Source organism: Eretmochelys imbricata, chromosome 8, assembly GCF_965152235.1.
Source record: "Eretmochelys imbricata isolate rEreImb1 chromosome 8, rEreImb1.hap1, whole genome shotgun sequence".
Lineage (NCBI taxonomy): Eukaryota > Metazoa > Chordata > Testudines > Cheloniidae > Eretmochelys > Eretmochelys imbricata.
This window is the reverse complement of record NC_135579.1, coordinates 8,060,673-8,079,912: the sequence shown is the minus strand read 5'-3', so window position 1 is coordinate 8,079,912 and position 19,240 is coordinate 8,060,673. Positions and strand designations below refer to the sequence as shown.

General features: G+C 40.5%; 1 protein-coding gene across 5 annotated transcripts in view; it reads left to right on the top strand.

The window, feature by feature from the left end:
• Positions 1-1,273: 1,273 nt before the first annotated feature.
• RUFY1 (RUN and FYVE domain containing 1) overlaps positions 1,274-19,240 on the top strand; it is a 31,921-nt gene continuing 13,954 nt past the window's right edge. For 2 of the 5 annotated variants that reach the window (XM_077825326.1, XM_077825325.1), the window contains exons 1-7: positions 1,274-1,544; positions 12,871-13,044; positions 13,429-13,546; positions 14,669-14,770; positions 15,969-16,092; positions 17,241-17,302; positions 18,788-18,853. In XM_077825326.1, the coding sequence (XP_077681452.1) occupies positions 1,274-1,544; positions 12,871-13,044; positions 13,429-13,546; positions 14,669-14,770; positions 15,969-16,092; positions 17,241-17,302; positions 18,788-18,853 (917 nt within the window). Of the gene's footprint in view, positions 1,545-10,615; positions 10,768-11,537; positions 11,583-12,870; positions 13,045-13,428; positions 13,547-14,668; positions 14,771-15,968; positions 16,093-17,240; positions 17,303-18,787; positions 18,854-19,240 lie in introns of those variants that run through there. The other 3 variants (XM_077825327.1, XM_077825329.1, XM_077825328.1) reach the window with 3 other exon arrangements.

The following is a 19,240-nucleotide window of genomic DNA, read 5'->3' as shown; positions in this document are numbered from 1 at the left end:
AACAGAAACTCAGGCTTCTCCCCTCAGATCCCTTTAACAGATTTCCCTGGGACAAAGGGGCCTCAGTCTGGCCTCAAACTTTCTAATTTACAGAAGTTAACCAGCTCAAAAAGACACTCTCCTTCACAGCAGAGCATGATGACCAGCTTCTTTCCTTTCCCCCACTGTTATCAGTCTTGTCTAAAGTTATCTATTAAGTATGCTGTACATACATTCTCTCAAAGGAACTTCTGTAACTCTGTACAGCACCTCTGTACTGCAATCAAATAAAAATATTTGAGAGTAGAAACTATACATAAATAAACAAAAGAGGAGGCACTTGTAGTCTAAAGATGTTTCTTCTGCTACCAAGTTTGTTGGTAACAAGATGTCCCAAATTACCTCCTTGTCCTCTTAGCCTCCACCAAACAAAATATTTCCTAGGTCTAGCCAACAAAAAAAGCCAGTTTAGAAACAGGTGAGCCAACCATGCTTAATACAAGTTTAAACAAGCTGTAGTCGCAACTATGTTATATAGTTGCTGGACAGAAACCTGCATGTTACAGCCATGTTAAGGCACCCTACGTTAATCTATAGATACCTGGTAAGGTTACATTTTTCTAACCAGGAGTAGATTGGCTAATTCCCCAACATGATTATAACATATCCTTTTTGTCCACCCAGGCATGTCGTAATGTGTCTAAGCTGCAGCCATGTTTCCCAACTCTGCTTAAATATGGCTATTTTTGTAGTGTAGATGGTGCAGGGGAGCATACTTCACTTTCAAAAACTTATAATAAATCTCTATCAATCCTCTTCTCCAGGTTATGATGGTCCAGTTTTAGGCAGGACAATCCAGTCTCAAAAGGTTGTATGTGTTTGTAAATTCTGCAAAATCTGTGACTTTCATATACTCTGGCAAAATGCTAACTTAAAATATTGTGTAGAAATGCAGAGGATTCATTTGTTTTTTCAGATTGCTACAAATAACAATTGGAAATAATACAAAAGGACATTCACTGCACAATACCTAAAGGGATATCGTTTGTTGTAAGTAATCAGTAACCAGAAAATATATAGCTGTGTGTATAATTTGAAGCATGCAAGGCAAAATGTCCACAATCACAGGGGTTTCGGTATCTGACATGTTTGCTCATGCAAGTGGTTGCTGTACAATCACTCAGAGCACACCTTTTATTTCATATAACCCCTACCAACTACAAGTTGGAAGACGGGGCAGAGAGTTTCTGCTTAACTCGATTGCTCATGACTAGTGTCATATGACATTTTAAAGATGGCTGAAGGAGAGAGTTGCAATGCATCTGCTGTGGAACGGAAAGAGGATTTTGAAATCATTGACAGAAACCTGATTCCTAATATAACTGAGCTCAAAAATGAAGGGAAAGAGAAAACTGTTGAAGAATCAGGATGGTCTGCTCCCATCTTTTCACTGGCCAAGAAAGCTTCAGAAAACTTAGCAGTGAGCTATGGCAACGCTCTGAAGTCTGCAGCTTTGGTAGGACTCGTACCCAAACCAGTCAGCAATGACAACACAGCAAAAACAAGTATGGTTATGTTTATTCAGTAAACTTTCTTGTACCCTGTACAAATAAGTTAGTTATAGCCTGCAAGTGGCATGTTTTAGTGTCAAAGATACATTATTATTATTTTGCATTTATTAAAAACCTATCTGCTGTGGATACTGTAATGATTTCTACAAAGTACTTATGAATCCAGAGAACAAATCTCAGCAAACTTTTACATTATCAGGGAAAGCATAACTTTTTGATATTTTGGGGAGGCTAGCTTTTAATTTTTGTGCATTACATTTTTATTTCCCAAAAAAGTTCAGCTTAGATGTAGCATGACTGCATCAGTATCTAGAATGGTCTCTTTATTTATTTATAGGTGGGCTGACTGGGACAAGGAAACTATATATTGTTTACCAGTCATATGACTTTCACAGTCTCTCTGACACACACATAGTAATGAAACATCAGGAAGCAATTGTGCAACAGACTTCTAATATTGAATAACAAGATATTAAACTATTCAGTTTCTCTTAAGAATCTTTTTCTACATGATAAATAATTTTATTAGCAAACATTTTTGGATGTCCTTTTAGGAGCTTAAATCTGCTTAATTAGTATAATCCTGGCCCCACTGAATCTATGGGAGTTTTGCCATTGATTTCAGCAGGGTTAGGATGTTACCTTCTATGTAGTGTGTATTGCTGCATACATTAGCTAAAGTGTTTCTGGTAAGTCTTCCAAAAAAAAATGCCAGATAAATGACTAAATGGAACATCAACTTGAAGGAGACTAAATAGTGCCAGGCATGGGGGAGAAAGACAGGACATGAAGGCTCTGTCTACATCCTCTAATGGGGCTGGCCCCTCTTTTATGCACGAGTTCTATATTGAGGTATCAGATTCTGAAGTTACCCTATCATTGCATGTCATGGTCTATTGTACTTACTGAAATCTCTATCCCCAGGTGAGCTGACATAGCACAGTTCAGGTCCCACCTAAAGGCAAATGTTTTATTGACAAACAACCAGACAGGAAAGGATTGCTAGAAAAGGAAACAAGGGAAAAGGAAGAGAAAAGCAGAAGAGGAAACATGGGAGGAGGGACAAGGAGAGAGAGAAATCTGGAATGAACAGTGCAAAAGTTATTGGGTCTGATCAAAATATTCTGAAGTAGTTCGATTTCATGTTATACATTAACTACTTCCACAAAGATCAGGAGCTGGGAGTCTTACAACAAAGGCATTTCTCAGACTTTAATAGGTGCCTAATGAAGATTCTACAAAAAAAAAATAGCAAGAATAATAGTTTCTGTGTAGCAGCAACAAGATACTCAGTGCTGTAGCTCACGAAAGCTTATGCTCAAATAAATTTGTTAGTCTCTAAGGTGCCAGAAGTACGCCTTTCCTCAATGCTCTCAGTGTGTGTGTATGTCCATGAAGATATAATACAGGAGTGATTTGCATGTGGAAAACTAATAATTGAATGTCTACTTCTAATCAGCAAATAAATCTCAGTATATCATAATGTCAAGCCACTAGACCTGGACTCAGATTGCACCCTCCAAGAGAAGGAAAAGGAATTCCCCTCCGCCCCACCCCCGCATCATTCCACTGGGAGGAGCTTGGTGTGAGTTTGCCCCTCTCACTCCAACCCATGTGGTATAGGGTGCATGGCCTGGCTAGAACACTTGTAGTTCCTGGAGGGGAGACCACAGAAGACTAAGACCATTTCAGTGGCAGTTGCATGTTCCTGCAGCAGCTCTTGCCTCTTCTACACCCCTTTTGGTTCCTGGCAGTGTGGCCGCAATGAAGCGGCCTTTGAAATCTACCCCACCCTCCCAGCCCACAAGGAGGATTTCCCCACTGAGATGGGAGCTCCATGGCAAAAAGAATAAATCGCCAGGCTGTATTGTAAATTATTCTGAATTTCCACAGGGCCAGACGGGAGATGATATGCATTCCTGCCCCCATTTTACCCACCACCACCATTCCAGCCTTTCCCAACCTATGTGGAGCGCCCTTCACAAGATATAGTGGAGGAGAAGGGAAGTGAATGGTGCTGCAGAGGTGGCAGAGCAATTTTCCCAGTGGAAAGGGGAGAGACATATATTATGATTTCCTCTGCTCCCAAATCTGGACATGCACACCCTCCAAACACACATAGTATAATGTGTTCCTGACTGAATTCCTTCATAACCCTGGAAAAGTCACTTAGAAACATCAACTTGAAATCTAATCATTTTCAAAATACGAGTTAAGTGATTTCAGGCAGTACAGCTGCCCCTGTGTTATAGCTTTACAATCACATTTAGCTTTTTTTTAAATATCTTCCCTTCCCTTTCAGTGTGCACAGAGGGAACTGACTATACGGGGGAAACAGTGAACATGAACACACAAAGTTCTGTCAAGTGCACAGTAAACTGAAAAACAGACTAGAATTTTCCTCTAGTTTTTCAATAATAATCAGATTTTACTTGCAAAAATAACAGACAACACTGAAAGTTGAATGTCCCTCTAACCTCCCCATGCCTCAGTTTCCCCATCTGTATAATAGTGATAATACACACATACCTTAGTAAAGCACTTGGAGAGCCTCTGAGAGGCATAAAGGATTGTAAATAAACAAAAAACAATCAAAGCTAAAAAATATATTCCTTTGATGCATGTATATGATCCCATGCATATTAAGTGAATTGCTGTATGTTTGTGTAGTTATTAAAATTGTATATGCCACTACTAGAGAGCACTGTAATGAAATTAAAGGGATGCCTCCATAGTATTAAAGTGTGGCAGCCCTACAACTCCTGTAAATTCAGCCACACACATTTGAGATCTTCACAGATTTGCTGCATGAAGAGCAAGTACCCATGATTAATTTGGCAATATACAAAGATGTGACATTTTTAAATGTCACTGCATTTTCAGCTGGAAAACTGGGTGAGGTCTAAAGGAAACTCATATCCTTGTACATGAGTGCTATAAGTCTTGCCAATAAAATGGAGGAACTGGAATTACTGATGCAGAAGGTCAAACCAGACATTATAGGGACTACAGAAACACTGTGAAATAGCACTCATGATTGAAGTAAAAGTACTGAAGGATATATGCTGTTTTGGAGAGTCAGAAATAAAGGTAAAGGTGGTGGGGTAGCTTTGTACATCAATGATCTGGTAAACTATAAAGAACTACTAAGTGATAGTATGAACAAAACTGAATCTATTTGGGTCAAAATCATTAGAGAAGGATCATGAAAGACGTTCTGTTGGGATAGTGTTAGGGTCTGTTGTAAAACCCCAGGGTTGGACTGGGATATGGAAAGTGTATAGAAATATTACCACATCTGAGGTTGAACAAAAAAATAGAGCTGAATGCACCTAAAATACTGAAAGAATTGGCATAGGAGATTGCTAATCGGATAACAAGGATTTTTAATAATTCTGTCTATTCGGGGATAGTACCATATGACTGTAAAATAGCTAAAGCCATATGTATATTTAGGAAAGTGGGGCGGGAAGTGATCCAGGCAATTACAGACAGGTTAATCTGATCTCAGTAGTACGCAAGGTTTTAGAACAAATTGTGAAGGAAAGAGTAATTAAATTCATGGATGTTATACAACATTTTACCAAAAGTAGACAGTGCCACAACTAATCTGATTTCCTTTTTGAGAAGTGACCTTGCGGGGGGGGGGGTTGCCTTCATCTGTTGCATGGGGTGTGGGCTACTTGCCAGGATCAACTGGGTATATCTGAATCAGTTCCCTGCCTTTGCAGAGGCCCCGGGCATTGGTACACCTCAGTCCCTCCTAGTGTTTCCCTGTGGCACATAATAGATTAGTTTCCTGTGAGCTGTAAATACTTCAGTCTAATTTTGGGTGTTGGTGGCCTGTGATATACAGATTAGACAAGATGATCTGATAGTTCCTTCTGACCTTAAATTCTATGACTCCTTGCTTTTGTGGGATTCTTTGGTAATTAACTCTTATTTTAATCTAGTTTTTGTTTCCTTTTTTAAAAAATGTCCTATTGTGGATCTTAAATTGTGTAAATTATGTATTTTGATATCTATTGGTTTGTTTAGTAAACTGGGTATTTTGTAGTTGCATCAAATTACTTACCTCACACAATGAGCCAAGTGAATTCCATTGTCATGATGTGAGGCAAATAGTCTGCTTTTTTATGCCATCCTGATGATATTTAGAACATGCAAATAAATAGAAAGCACAGTAATTAATTTACTGTAGTAACTACTAAGCATTTAGGTTTGTCCTCCAGTGACCTTCGGCCAATGGAGTTTCTCACTTACACCAGTTCTGAATTTGGCCATCTGTTAATGGTTCCAGGGCCATTTATAGATAGATAAGAAGGGGCAGGAGGCAATAGACTAGATATTTTGATACTTCAGAAGTGCAAAGAACAATATTGCAATTGAACAATATTCAAATTTTCTCTTGCAACGTGTATTTGGGTTTATTTATAAAGCCCTAAAAAGAGAAGTTTACTGGTATGTTACTCAACTCCAGTGTAACTAACATTTGATAATTGTACAGCAATAGACCTCAGTCCCAAGGTGGGTTATTTGTTTCATTACATTGTTGTGAGGGAATGTACTTTCATCTTAAACTCCCTCTCGGTCATTCCAAACTTTTAAAAATATTTTGGTCGGAAACTTTTCACTTTGACTAAACCCAAAGTCAGACTACAAAAGACTGAAGCAAAATCTGTTCTGGCTGCTTTTGTTATGCTAAACAAGGGGATGGGATACCTTTATGTTGGATTTTTTTTTCCTTATCCAGTGTAACTCAAACAGCTCAAGTTTAAAACTTCAAACAAAACGAGAACTATTAATTCATAAGTACCTCTAAAGATGTGTAGTGTATGTAAATTATTCTATTCTCCATTCTGGCTATAACCCAATCGTGCTATCCTGTGTGTTTTCTGTTTGAGACAAGGCTGGATGAGGTAGTTATCTTTTATTGGGCCAACTTCTGTTAGTCACTCCAAGCAGGTTCCTGTTTATTTTGGTACATTCTCTCTGTTACAGCGCTATACAAACTGGCACTCTATAAATATTACAGATGGGGCTGGTAGCACTGCCTATAGTTAAGGTTGCCCAGCACTTCCCATTATAAGACTCTGTTTTCAATTGCTTGTAACTTTGCCAAACTTTAATCATTTGGGTTGAAATTTCCCATGCCAGGTGTCTGCTTCAGGCTGAAACATTTTGGAGTAACTTAAGCGAAAATGGTTCATCCATTTTGGAGAACATGATCAGGGAAAAAACAGGGGCTTATAGTCCATGGTTTAAAAAAAAAAAATTATAAATCTCTGCGAAGCCCTAGCATTCCCATCCATGGGAGCAAGGCCTCAAAATCTGACCCTTATTCTGGTGTCACGGATATACTTTTTGCTGTCCCCCTGAAAAACTGCCCAAACTTGATTAATTACAAGCCTTTGAAAAATCACAATTCACACATGGTCAAAGACTTGTAAGAGTTTGGCGGATAAATTCTCCAAAGATTCTATCTGCAGAGAGTATGCTACAGCCACGCCAGCAGGTCTGATCAGGATTTTCCCTCCAATCACTCCTCATGGCTACTGTGACGCCAGATACAAATATGGAGAGCCACCATGAGACTTTCTCCTGTGCTCTCAATGCCCCCATGTTGACACCCAGGCAGAGGAGGAGGCAGCTACCTGAATCCAATGCAAAGGGAACAAGAACCAGACTTTTGGGTGGCGGGGGGGGGGGGGGAGGAGGAGAGAGAGAGCAGGAAGATTGACTGGCTTAGCAGGATGCATGCCTTGTTCAGTGCACAGCATGAACCTGCTCTGGGGAGGAATCAGGGTTGTGTGCAGTGAAGGAGACTTGTCTGTAGGTCCCCTGCCTCATTTGTTGCAGAAGCTGCACAGTATGTAGTGAATGAGGAAGGGATTGCAAGAAGAAAAATGATGCTTTCATTGTTAAGAAAATTGAAAGTTGCCCTGAATAACTAGATTCTACTCCTGCCTCTGCCATGGAGTTCTTATGCGATGCTGGGCAAGTCATTTCAATCAGATTTCTTTCAGAGGTGGTCACTAATTGTGTCCCTCATTTTCTTGGTTTCCAACTTGAGATACTGGAATCTGATCTGCAGAAGTGCAGAGCACTCACAGCTGCAAGTGACGTCAATTGGAGCTGTGTTTGAACATATAAAATGTTACCATTCGCTAAGTACTCTAAAAAATCGGGCAAATTGGGCCCTGAAATTAGTGGACTCTTTCTTGGCCTCAGCTCCCCATTTGTGAAATGAGGGTGATAATACCACCTCACTTCACAGAAGCGTTTTGAATATAAATTCGTGAATCAGAGAATCATAGGACTGAAGAGACCTCGAGTGGTCATCTAGTCCAGTCCCCTGCACTCATGGCAGGACTTTGCTTGAGAAGCACTGGTCTAGATAATACTATCTGATGTAGGGGACTGGCAATTCTTTTCCCCAGTGTGTGCGCAGACCGGCAGCCGATGGCTCGTGGACCGGAACCGGTCCACGGACCACCACTTTGAGTAGCACTGATCTAGACCATCCCTGACAGGTCTAACCTGCTTTTAAAAATCTGCAGTGATGGAGATTCCATAACCTCCCTAGGCAATTTATTCCAGTGCTTAACTACCCCGACAGTATGAAGTTTTTCCCTAATATCCAACTTAAACTGCCCTTTGCTGCAATTTAAGTCCATTGCTTCTTGTCCTATCCTCAGAAGTTAAGGAGAACAATTTTTCTTCCTCCTCCTTGTAACAACCTTTTATGTACTTGAAAAATTATATGTCCCCTCTCAGTCGTCTTTTCTCCAGACAAAACAATCCCAATTTTTTTCAATCTTCCCTCACAGGTCATGTTTTCTAGACCTTTAAACATTTTTGTTGCTTTTCTCCAATTTGTCCACATCTTCCCTGAAATGTGGCACCCAGAACTGGACACAATACTCCAGCTGAGGCCTAATCAACTCAGAGTAGAGCAGAAGAATTACTTATAGTGTCTTGCTTAGAACACTCCTGCTAATACATCTCTGCTTTTTTTGCAAGAGTGAAACATTGTTGACTAATATTTAGCTTGTGATTGTGATCCACCATGACCCCCAGATCTCTTTCTGCAGTACTCCTTCTAGGCAATCATTTCCCATTTTGTAAATGTGCAACTGACTATTCCTTGTCTGTGAAGCACTCTGATACCCAGGATCAGATTAACCCATTACTGGGCCATAGGCAAACATGCACTTCTGGGTCCTTACCTTATAACATGAACAACAACAAACAGCTGTACAGTACACTCACCATGGCCAGGCTGGCAATGCTGTGGATCTACCAGACCATCTGCTTATCCTCCAGCTTCTTGGGTCACTGCTCACCATGACGGTGGAGCAGCCAGGCCCAATTTGAGTGAGTAGCATTGCAACCTGGGGAATAGGGTCCCAACACCACTCACTCAAATTTGGCCCGGCTGCCCCCTCCATCATGATGCAGAGGCGGCTGGGCCAAACCTGAGGCTGTCTACACTACCGCAGTAAGTCGACGTACGCTATGCAACTCCAGCTACGTGAATAACCTAGCTGGAGTCGACATACCTTAGGTCGAGTTATTGCAGGGGGTTGACGGGAGATTTTCTTCCATCAACTTACCTTACTCTTCTCGTCGGGGGGGGGGGGGAGTAGAGTACAGGGGTCGACTGCGGAGCGATCTGCAGTCAATTTGGCATGTCTTTACTAGACCCACTAAATTGACCGTCAGTGGATCGATCTCAGAGCGTGGATCCCTGCTGTAGTATAGACCTGCCCTGAGTGGCACTTTGACCCTGTATGCAAGGTTGCAAATTTGACCCCATTTTGGGCTCCCCCATGAATCTGGGCCTAGTTTGCCTATGCATTAATTTGGCCCTGCCAATACTATAGTGATGAGTATTATAGAATGCCTGTGAGGAAACGAATTCTGTATTCACAGCAGAGTTTGAATAGTGTGCAGTAAACAAGGCACAGGACCACACAATGAGGCTAAACCAAAATATTGAATAGCTGCTCATTCAGTGAGCACCATCTGTCCTGTGCACTGAATGAGGCAGGACTCCTATGGAAACAACAGGTGTGATCATGTAATATAACTGGACTGTATCACAATGCATATGCACAAGGTCAACTTATGGTTGCACAGGCAACTGTATTTCTGGCATTTTCTAGCTCTTGAATGCTTGACTTACAATCTTCATGTTCCTTTAAATATAATTTTTATCATGTGTATATACAGACACACAAATATTAACTGGAGGCTTTTCTAAACACAGAAGCTGCACTGGCTTAACTTAAATAATGTTTAAAACAATTTAGTTAAATTGATGCAAACCCCAACACAGACACTTTGATATCAGTTGAAAAGTGACTTATTTGTTTAACTTGCATTAAGTTGCAGGTGCAACTTAGTCAATATGTCAGGTTTAAATCTATTTAAAAGTGCCTATGCACAAAGTTGCACCACCTTACCTAAATCCATTTAAAATTACACTTTTAGCTAAACGAATGCAACTTTAGATGTAGACCAGGTCTTAGAGTTAGAGTTGCAAAAGTATATTTCCTTTTAATAAAAACTCAGATCTAGGAAATCATCCCAACAACTTCAATATAAATACATTACTGCTGAAACATAACACCTAAACAAAGCCATTAATTCCTCAGCTCCACAATCAACTTTCTTTTCACTTCTATTGTGCAACCAGACACTATGTATGCATCAGATTCCTAAAAACCACACACAAGTTTACCTGCAATCTCAGCAAGATTAATCATATACATCTGAAATCTGTTACCTAAAAATATCTGACATCAGAGTTCAGCATGTGCGTTTGAGTGTGTGATTTTGAGGAATTTGATGCATGCATTGTGCTGCCTCTTGGGAAGGAGTGTGTTGTGATTCATCGGCACGTGCGTAGTATTATTTCAATGGTAATAATAAGAGCTGCTCCTGTGAGCTGAGGTGGATCTGGTTGTTGATGCCTTAAATGGATTTCCTATTTTTAGATTTGCTCTGAGCATTTTAGATGTGGCATAAACAATAATCCTCCTCACCACTGTGATGTCTGTTATCACGAAGTACCACATGTGAGGTTGTTTTGTCCACGCTGACAAGAGCAAGGGTGTTGCAGGCTGAGGAATGAAGGAAGGAGACTGCGGCAGATAGGCAGCTGCACGCTCCTGGGAATGAGGTGTCGCTGCAGGAAGTCGGGATGTGGCAGGTAGGTACCGCTCCCACATGAATCAGGTGTGGGAGGGGACTTAATGGGGGTGTAGGCAGCACCCCCATTGGGAGCAGGAGGGGGACTATTAGGAGAGATAGGAGTAGGCAGCGCCCCCACTCACGCACTGGATAAGGAAGGGCTAGTACAGGAGTAGGCAGCATCCCACACACACCTAAGAGAGGGAGGACTAATGGGAGAGATGGGGTAGGCAGCCCCCCCGACAGTGAGTCAAGGGCTAGTGGGGGTAGGCAGCGTCCTCCCACCCACCGACCGCATGAGGGGGAGTTAATGGAGCGATGGGGGGTTTTTAGCGTCCCCCCGCACTGGAACCGGGGAGCGCAGCGGGAGCTTTGTCGCTCCAGGTCGAGCTGTGAAACGGTCGCGTGACCTAGACTGACAGTGGCTTACTGGAGGGGAGGGGAGGGGCAGGCCTCCCTCACACGTACCAGCAGCCCCGTCTAAGATGGCGGCTGTCTCCTCCCGCCTCTCTCGTTCTCTCTATGCTAACTCGCGGGAGTCCCCGGCGCGAGCCCTCCTTTGGGTGGTGTCTATATCCAGTCTCTCGGCTCCCTCGTTCCTCTCTTTCGAGCCAATGAGGATCGAGGTGGGCAGGTAGCGAAGGCTCTCGCACCCAATGGGAACGTGCGAGGGGACTGTCTGAACGTGCAGCCAATTGGAAGCGGCGTTTGTGGCCCTTGCACCCTGATTGGCTTGGATGGGACGTTAATGATGGGCCTCCGTCGCCCAATCAGTGGCCTGTATTAGGAGCGGCGGGGCAGCTGGGTGCCTGGCAGCGCTGGAGAGGGTGAGAGGTCGGTGGGGTCTCGGCCTGGGGCCATTCCTGTGACCTCAGTCTGCTTAGGGGTTGTGGGGACAGGAGGCCACAGGGGTAGGCAAACAGGAGGTAATGGGAGAGCTCCCAAAGGGGGCAGAGTGCTGGGGAGCAGGAGATATGGGGGTCCCAGTTGGGGGAATAACGTTGGGGGCAGGGGACCATGGGGGCTCTGCTGGGGGAGGATAGTGTTGGGGGCAGGGATGTAATGATGGTCTCTCCTGAGGGGAATAGTGCTAGGGGGCAGAAGGCCCTGGAGAGAATCCCCATTGGGAAGGACAAGAGGCAATTGGGCTGTGGAGCGGAGGGAACAGGAGGCTGTGGAGGGGACCCCTTCAAGTTAGGCAGAGTGCCAGTTATTTCACTTGGCTGTTTCTCTCCTAAGTTTGCAAGATGGGTATTAATTGTGGGAACCCAAGGAACCCTACCACAGGGTTACCCAGGGCATGGGGTTTCTCTTCAGACCCACTGCAAGATCTTGTCATTAGACATTCAGGGCCACAAGTTGTTTGCTTGTGTTTACAGCCAGCCCTAACTACCCCTTTGATGGAGGGATGGGAATAGGATGAAGTTGCATCGGAAGAAGTGGGTTTTTTACCCACAAAAGCTTATGCCTAAATAAATCTGTTAGCCTTTAAGGTGCCACCGAACTCCTCATTGTTTTTGTGGATACAGACTAACAGGCTACCCCTCTGATATAGGATGAAGTTATTATGTAACAATGTTCCCCACTCTCTTAGTGAAGGAGTAGGATGGAGTTTCAGCATGTGTGGCTTGTTGCAATAGCGTAGGGCCTTGGGAATCAAAGTACAGTCTAGTGGAGTCAGCCTGAATCTAGACAGTGACAGAAGCACCCTTCAGTCTGGTTGTTACCCATATACCTCATAACTGTACCTCATTACAAAGAGTTTCTTGTTAGAGCTACATCTCAGTCATTTCACAGTCAACACTTTTTATTGTAAATTTTATTGTAAATTTGAATCTGATATGTTGATTCTTGAATCTGAAATCACATAATACTCCACACATGGCACCTAAATTAACCTCTGGTCGGTCAGTCAGTCAGTATTCTTCCTATGAATAGATTTTCTTTCTGCTGTGCCTTTATGTTTTATGTCTAACATATTTAAAAATACAGTGTTACACATTCAGGCCTTGGGAGGCTGAGAGTTGAAAACTATACCTGGGCACTATCTTTCTCAATGTTATCTTAAAGACAAACAAGCCTGTATGCTTTCATTGGGTTTTTTTCTCCTAAAACTTTTTAGCTGTTAAATGCCACACAATGGAAGAGCGTTCAAACTTGATGAATATGATGAAGCTCAGTATCAAAGTCTTGATCCAGTCAGCCCTGAGCCTGGGTAGGACTCTGGATTCTGACTTTCCTCCTTTGCAACAGTTCTTTGTGGTGATGGAACACTGTCTAAAGCATGGGCTAAAAGGTGAGCACCATAGTTCATTCTTAAATGAGTTTTGCTGAAATCATAGGAATGTTGAAAGGCAATAGAAATCCATTCAGATTTGCCTTAGTGTGGTTTGAGATCATATTACAATGTAAAATGTTAATATTTAAAAAAAAAATCTGTGGAGAAATATTGGGGTACAGCTAGGATCAACTACATTATCTGTTTACATTCTTATATGCTCTCTATCGGGTCTCTGTCATCTCCTGACTGAGCAATGAACTTAGTGTACATACTGAGAGCCTGTAAGATGGAGTACATTTTAAGGGTCTCTTCTTTTTATACCATTTGTGATTGTGGAGTTGAAGGAGGAAGTTTGTCATTTTCTTGCTTTTTAACACCACTGTATTTCTTCCCTTTTAGCCAAGAAGAGTTTTATTGGACAGAATAAGTCATTTTTTGGTCCTCTGGAGCTGGTGGAGAAACTTTGTCCAGAAGCATCAGATATAGCAACTAGTGTTAAAAATCTGCCAGAGTTGAAGTGAGTTGAAGACTGGGGTAATATAGTAACTTACAGTCTCTTTCTCTCTCGGTTGAGGAGATCTCATTCTCTGAGCCAGAGGACATAGTGTATAAATGCAGCACAAAGCTCTACATGTCTTTCATTACATCCGTTTTCAACACTTCTGTATCCTCACCTCAACCTTCAAAAGAACCTGTCAGGCTAAAAAAGTATATTAAAAATTCCTTACCGGTGCAAAAATACATTAAAAATTCCTAACCTTTAAACTATTCAAAATGAGAGAATTTTTAAATCATTTTTAGTGTAATTTGTCTGCTTTCTTGCTTTGTTTTTGGATGATCTAAATAGACTAGGTTCACTTCCAAATTCTTGAGCACTAGCAGAATGCTGCAATGGTTACGTTACAAACGTTACAGAAGAATATTTGTATTTAAAAGTTTTTTTCATTGGAATTAATAATGATAGGAACTTTTCTTTTAGTCTAAGACAGTGTTTCCCAAACTTGGGATGCTGCTTGTTCAGGGAAAACCCCTAGCGGGCTGGGCCGGGCCAGTTTGTTTACCTGCTGCGTCCGCAGGTTCGGCTGATCGCGGCTCCCACTGGCTGTGGTTCGCCGCCGCAGGCCAATGGGGGGCTGCAGGAAGCGATGCAAGCCGAGGGATGTGCTGGCTGCTGCTTCCCGCAGCCCCCATTGGCCTGCGGCGGCGAACCACAGCCAGTGGGAGCCGCGATCAGCCGAACCTGCGGACGCGGCAGGTAAAGAAACCGGCCCGGCCTGGCCCAGCCCGCCAGGGGCTTTCCGTGAACAAGCAGTGTCCCAAGTTTGGGAAACACTGGTCTAACATATAATAAAAACTTGCGTTTGATTTGGGCCAAATTTGACCAGGTGCTTCCCATTCACTTAAATACGTGATTTGTTTAATAATTTCTCTATAGATGTAAAACGACTTTTATTCTCACTTAATTTTCTTCATGGGTTTTTGTGCTCATTTTAATAAAATACTACCTCCAACTTGATATCATCGTTATTTTTAGGGAATGTGTATTAATGTTGAATTACAGAAATACTTTAAAAATTGCTTTTAAAATCTTGATTTATTGTAATTTTTGATAATGGTTTGCATCTGTATTGTATCCTAGGACAGCAGTAGGAAGAGGAAGAGCTTGGCTTTATCTTGCACTCATGCAAAAGAAACTGGCAGATTACTTGAAAGTACTATTGGACCACAAACCTTTATTAAGGTAACCATACACCCAATTTGTATTATTTTGATGATATACCATTTATATATTGAAAAGAGAAACATCTGTGCATGTTGGTTTTGAGATAAATATCCTTTGTTCCTTTCATTTTTAGGTTTCTCAGGAAGTAAAAACAATGGATGAGGTTATAGTTTAATTTTTGAAAGTGCTGGACAGCGTTCTCTGAATGTAAATGAGGAAAAATTGCATGTAGTTTATTAATGAATTGAGCATTCTTTTTCAACTTTGCTGGACCTATCAAGTTTGAATTGAACTAAATAAAATATGCATATAAATTCATGGAATGAATAAATTATGTGAGCCAGTGACTTGAAATAGCAGGGAAGGTTGCCATTCAAAACTTGGGGAGAATGTAAAACTGCTGATTATTTGCAAGAGGATGCCATTATAGTTCTTCAGAATCCTGTCTGGTGATCTGACAGAGAACACACAGTTCTGTGGACTTCTTCTACTTTCTAAAGTAGTGTGGCACCCATACAATGAGCTTTGAGATCATACAATGTAGTTGTTGCTTTAAAACCTTGGAATACAATTGGAAATATTTGTTGTTCAGCAAATCATGTATGACATACAACATCCCCTAATATGATTTAGTCTAAATTGATTAAATTAGTTACTTATTGCCAGTGCTCTTTTAATCTCCAAGTACTACTGAAACAATACATACAAAATCTTATTCTAAATACAATGGACAGTTGAGAGTTGGAGAAGTTTATTTTGCATAATCTTTATCAAGGACAATCTTTCTTTAAACAGCGATTGTAATTTTCTGTTATCTTTGATTTAGATAAAGGCTTGGTACCTCAGCCCTTGAATGCCATTCTGTGATTATGTTCATACAAAACCTTACATTGCTACAGATGCTAGTGGTTGTGAATCTAAATTTAAATTTAAAAAAAAAAATCTAGCAACAATGGCAGTGAATTTCACAAGTTGACTGTATGCTTAGCAAACAAATATTTCCTGTTGGGGTTCTGCATTTGTTGCCTTTTGGTTTCGAAGTCTATTCTTGTTCTTGTATTACAGTATGTGATAAGGCGAGGATCCATATACATTCTACTCTTCATCTAGAGCTACCATACCACTTTATATAAATATTTTCATAAAATGGAACTTCTGCTATTGCTGATGTTGAAATCATGATGTGTGAGAATTTCCTCTAAATTATTTCTTTTAGTGAATTTTATGAACCTGATGCATTGATGATGGAGGAGGAAGGAGCAGTGATTGTAGGTTTGCTGGTTGGACTGAATGTTCTTGATGCGAACCTTTGCTTGAAAGGAGAAGATTTGGATTCCCAGGTAAAAACTAGGCTTTAAAATAGAAAACTAACCTCAAAAGGCTCCGACTCAGCAAAGGACTTCAGCATGTGCTTAGGTCTCATTACACTTATTCACATATATAAGTACTGTGAATTGGGGCTGTAATTTACAAACATGGTTCGCTACGCGGTTAATGCTGTCTGAAGCATTATGTCACAAGCAGACATCTGAAGACTTTTTATGAGAAATGGAGCACAATATTTAAATATATGCTTTTGTGAAAAGAAGTCTGGCATTTTTAATGACAGCACTGTACCTATTGTCCCTGTGTTGCCTTTAATAGAAGTTCCAGTAGTTTGATTTGTTTTATTTACAGCCAGCAAATGAATCCAATTTGATATTTAGTTTAAAAAAAAAAATTACTCTCAGCTTGAGTTCATGTCCTGCTTTCAGGCCAAAGGGAAGTTTGTTAGAGTTTAATATGACCTTATGTAAATCCCAGCTGAATGCTAATTATAGTTGGGTTAGTGATGCTATAGTATAGGTTGGTGGTGCAATAAAAATGAAAAACTCTGGTAAAACTTCATCTGACCAAGACCTGTATGGAATTATTACAGAGAAGTCAAGAATTAAGTTCATTGGAAATAAATTCTATTACAGAGCACAATACTGAAATTCGCAAAACACACCGCATACACTAGAAAATTTACCTCTGATTGAAGATGGTACCAAATGTATATTGGAAAATTATTTAAGTGCTAGTGCAGAATGGACAAACCTTTCTCAGCACAATTTCAGAAAGTGTGATTAAGACTTGCTGACTGCCATATATCAGTTTGTCATGCTTTCTGAATCACTACTGGAAACTGTTGCCCTGTCTATGCAACACTTAAATACTTTTTCAGTACCTATTCAAGGGAATCATTACTGAAAATAATTGTCAGCAATATTCAATTTCCTAGTGTAGAAAAGGATAGATTAATTTATATCCAATGGATTTTGTTCAGTTTTCATTTTGATCTTTTTTTTAAATAAAAAGGCAAACTTCTTTTGCTTCAGAGGATAGAATTGTATTTCTAAACTTAAACGTTAAATGGGTAAAAAGTAAATGAAACTTAGATAATGGTAGCAACTACTGCTTGAAAGACTAACTTGCATTGTAACGATGTGTAACTTGTTTTCATCAGGTTGGAGTGATTGATTTTTCCTTATACCTTAAGGATATACAGAACAGTGATGATAGCAAACAGTAAGTTCATCATCATATGATCTTAATTACTCTTTTTATAGAAAACTCAGAATATTAAACTGTCAAATGTTGTACTCCCTTGGAGACGTCTCTAACTGGATCAGAGGTCATGTCCTGAGCTTGGGCCCTCATGGTCCTTAAGCTAGCATGATCTGAGTTTGCAGGGGTTCAGTGCATTAAATTCCTTAAAAAGGGAACATCAGATTGTGTCGGTGACTCTTTTCACAGGGTGGATACATAGTGTGTGGTTTCCACTGGTCTGGGTGGGTGGGTGAAGGGGGTATAAAGGAAGCTGTCTACTACTTTGTTTACAGTGTTACTGTAGCCATGTTGGTTCCAGGTTATGAAAGAGACAAGGTTTGAGAGATAATACATTTTATTGGACCAACTTTTTTTGGTGAAGAAGACAAGCTTTCGAGCTCCACAGACCTAAAGAAGAATTCTGTGGAGCTTTAAAGCTTGTTGGTCCAATAAAAGATACTACTTTCTGAACATTTCTACCACTTAATTCGTGGTAAAGCAGCACCATAATTATTGTAATTAAAATAGTGGTGGGAAAAAAAAATCTGTCTACGTTCGTAGGTTGTTTACTTTGCCTTGTACTGTCATTTTCCCCTGCTCTGCATGGGTCTTTTTAAACAGGTGAACAGAGGAGACACATTTACAAAGAGAAAAAGGTCAATGTAAAACCATAAAAATGGTCTAGGTGGACTCGGAGTAGGTGCTGCGTCCATAGCCACTTTATTGAAACTGACTAGATTTTAAGTTGACAGTGTCATTTAACAGCTGCTCTGACTTTGCATCTTTAGAATGAGTGCTTCATTTGTTTTCCCTTTTGCCCCTTAGACATATCAAATGCAGTTGGTTGCTATGCCCAAAATATTATCTATTTTTTTTACTTCCCTTAATATTTCCTAAGATTAAATTGAAGTTTGCCTCCTTGTCACTTACAGTTTAAATTAGAACAGCATCATCTATTACACACTTATACCCTACCCGTCTGTTTACTTTTCTGACTTTGCTCCAGTATGTCAGGTTAACTGAAATCTCTCATTGTCACAGGGAACCCTTTTAGCATCAGCATCTCTAAGTTTGCCCTTTAGAGCATCCTCACTTGATCTGTATATGTGTTTGGTAACCAACTCCTATCCTTTTTTAAAACTTCTGGTGGCATTCTTTTCTTTCCATGTTCTTGTGTGGGTTTTATTCTTTTTTTTATTTCCCCTCTTCCTTCATCCTTGCTCATGTTTTTTTGCTTATAGTGCTGCTGCTTTGCCTCTTCAAACTTCTGTCTTTCATAAGGAGTATGACATTGTTTATCTTAAGTGCATTGACAAAATAATTTTAAAGTCTGGTACGTAGGTAGTCAACTTGACACTTCTCTTATTCAGCAATGTGGGATGGGCATGGTGATCCCATGTCTAGTACAGATTAACACTTCAAAATGAATACACCCTTTTAAATTTCTTAATGTTTAAAAATTAGAGATGCTGGGATCACTGCTGTGCTTGACCAGAAGCATTATGTAGAAGAACTTAACCGTCATCTAAGGTAAGATTTGTCTGTTTGAATGCGCAAACGTTCATCCTGATTTTAGTTTTCCACTGACTTTTCTCTGTGCCCTGCCTGTAATTTTGTGTACAATTTGCTCACAAATTCATACACTAAATGATAATTCTTTTCACAATATGTGGATTTCCAAAGGAAACTAACTTTTATCAGTTGCATAATCTTTTTTTTTTTTTTTTTTTTTTCCTTCTTCTGCTTTGGATATTTAAACATCAGAGCAAGTCTCTTTCAGCTTTGTAGTTAACACTCCCTCGTCTCAAAATAAAAGCAATATAAATTGGCCTACGAGGCTTGAGAGAATATTTCCTGGGAAAATAACTGTGTAGTATAAGTTGAAGTCTGTTTGTTTGTTAAACAAAATATTTTGCC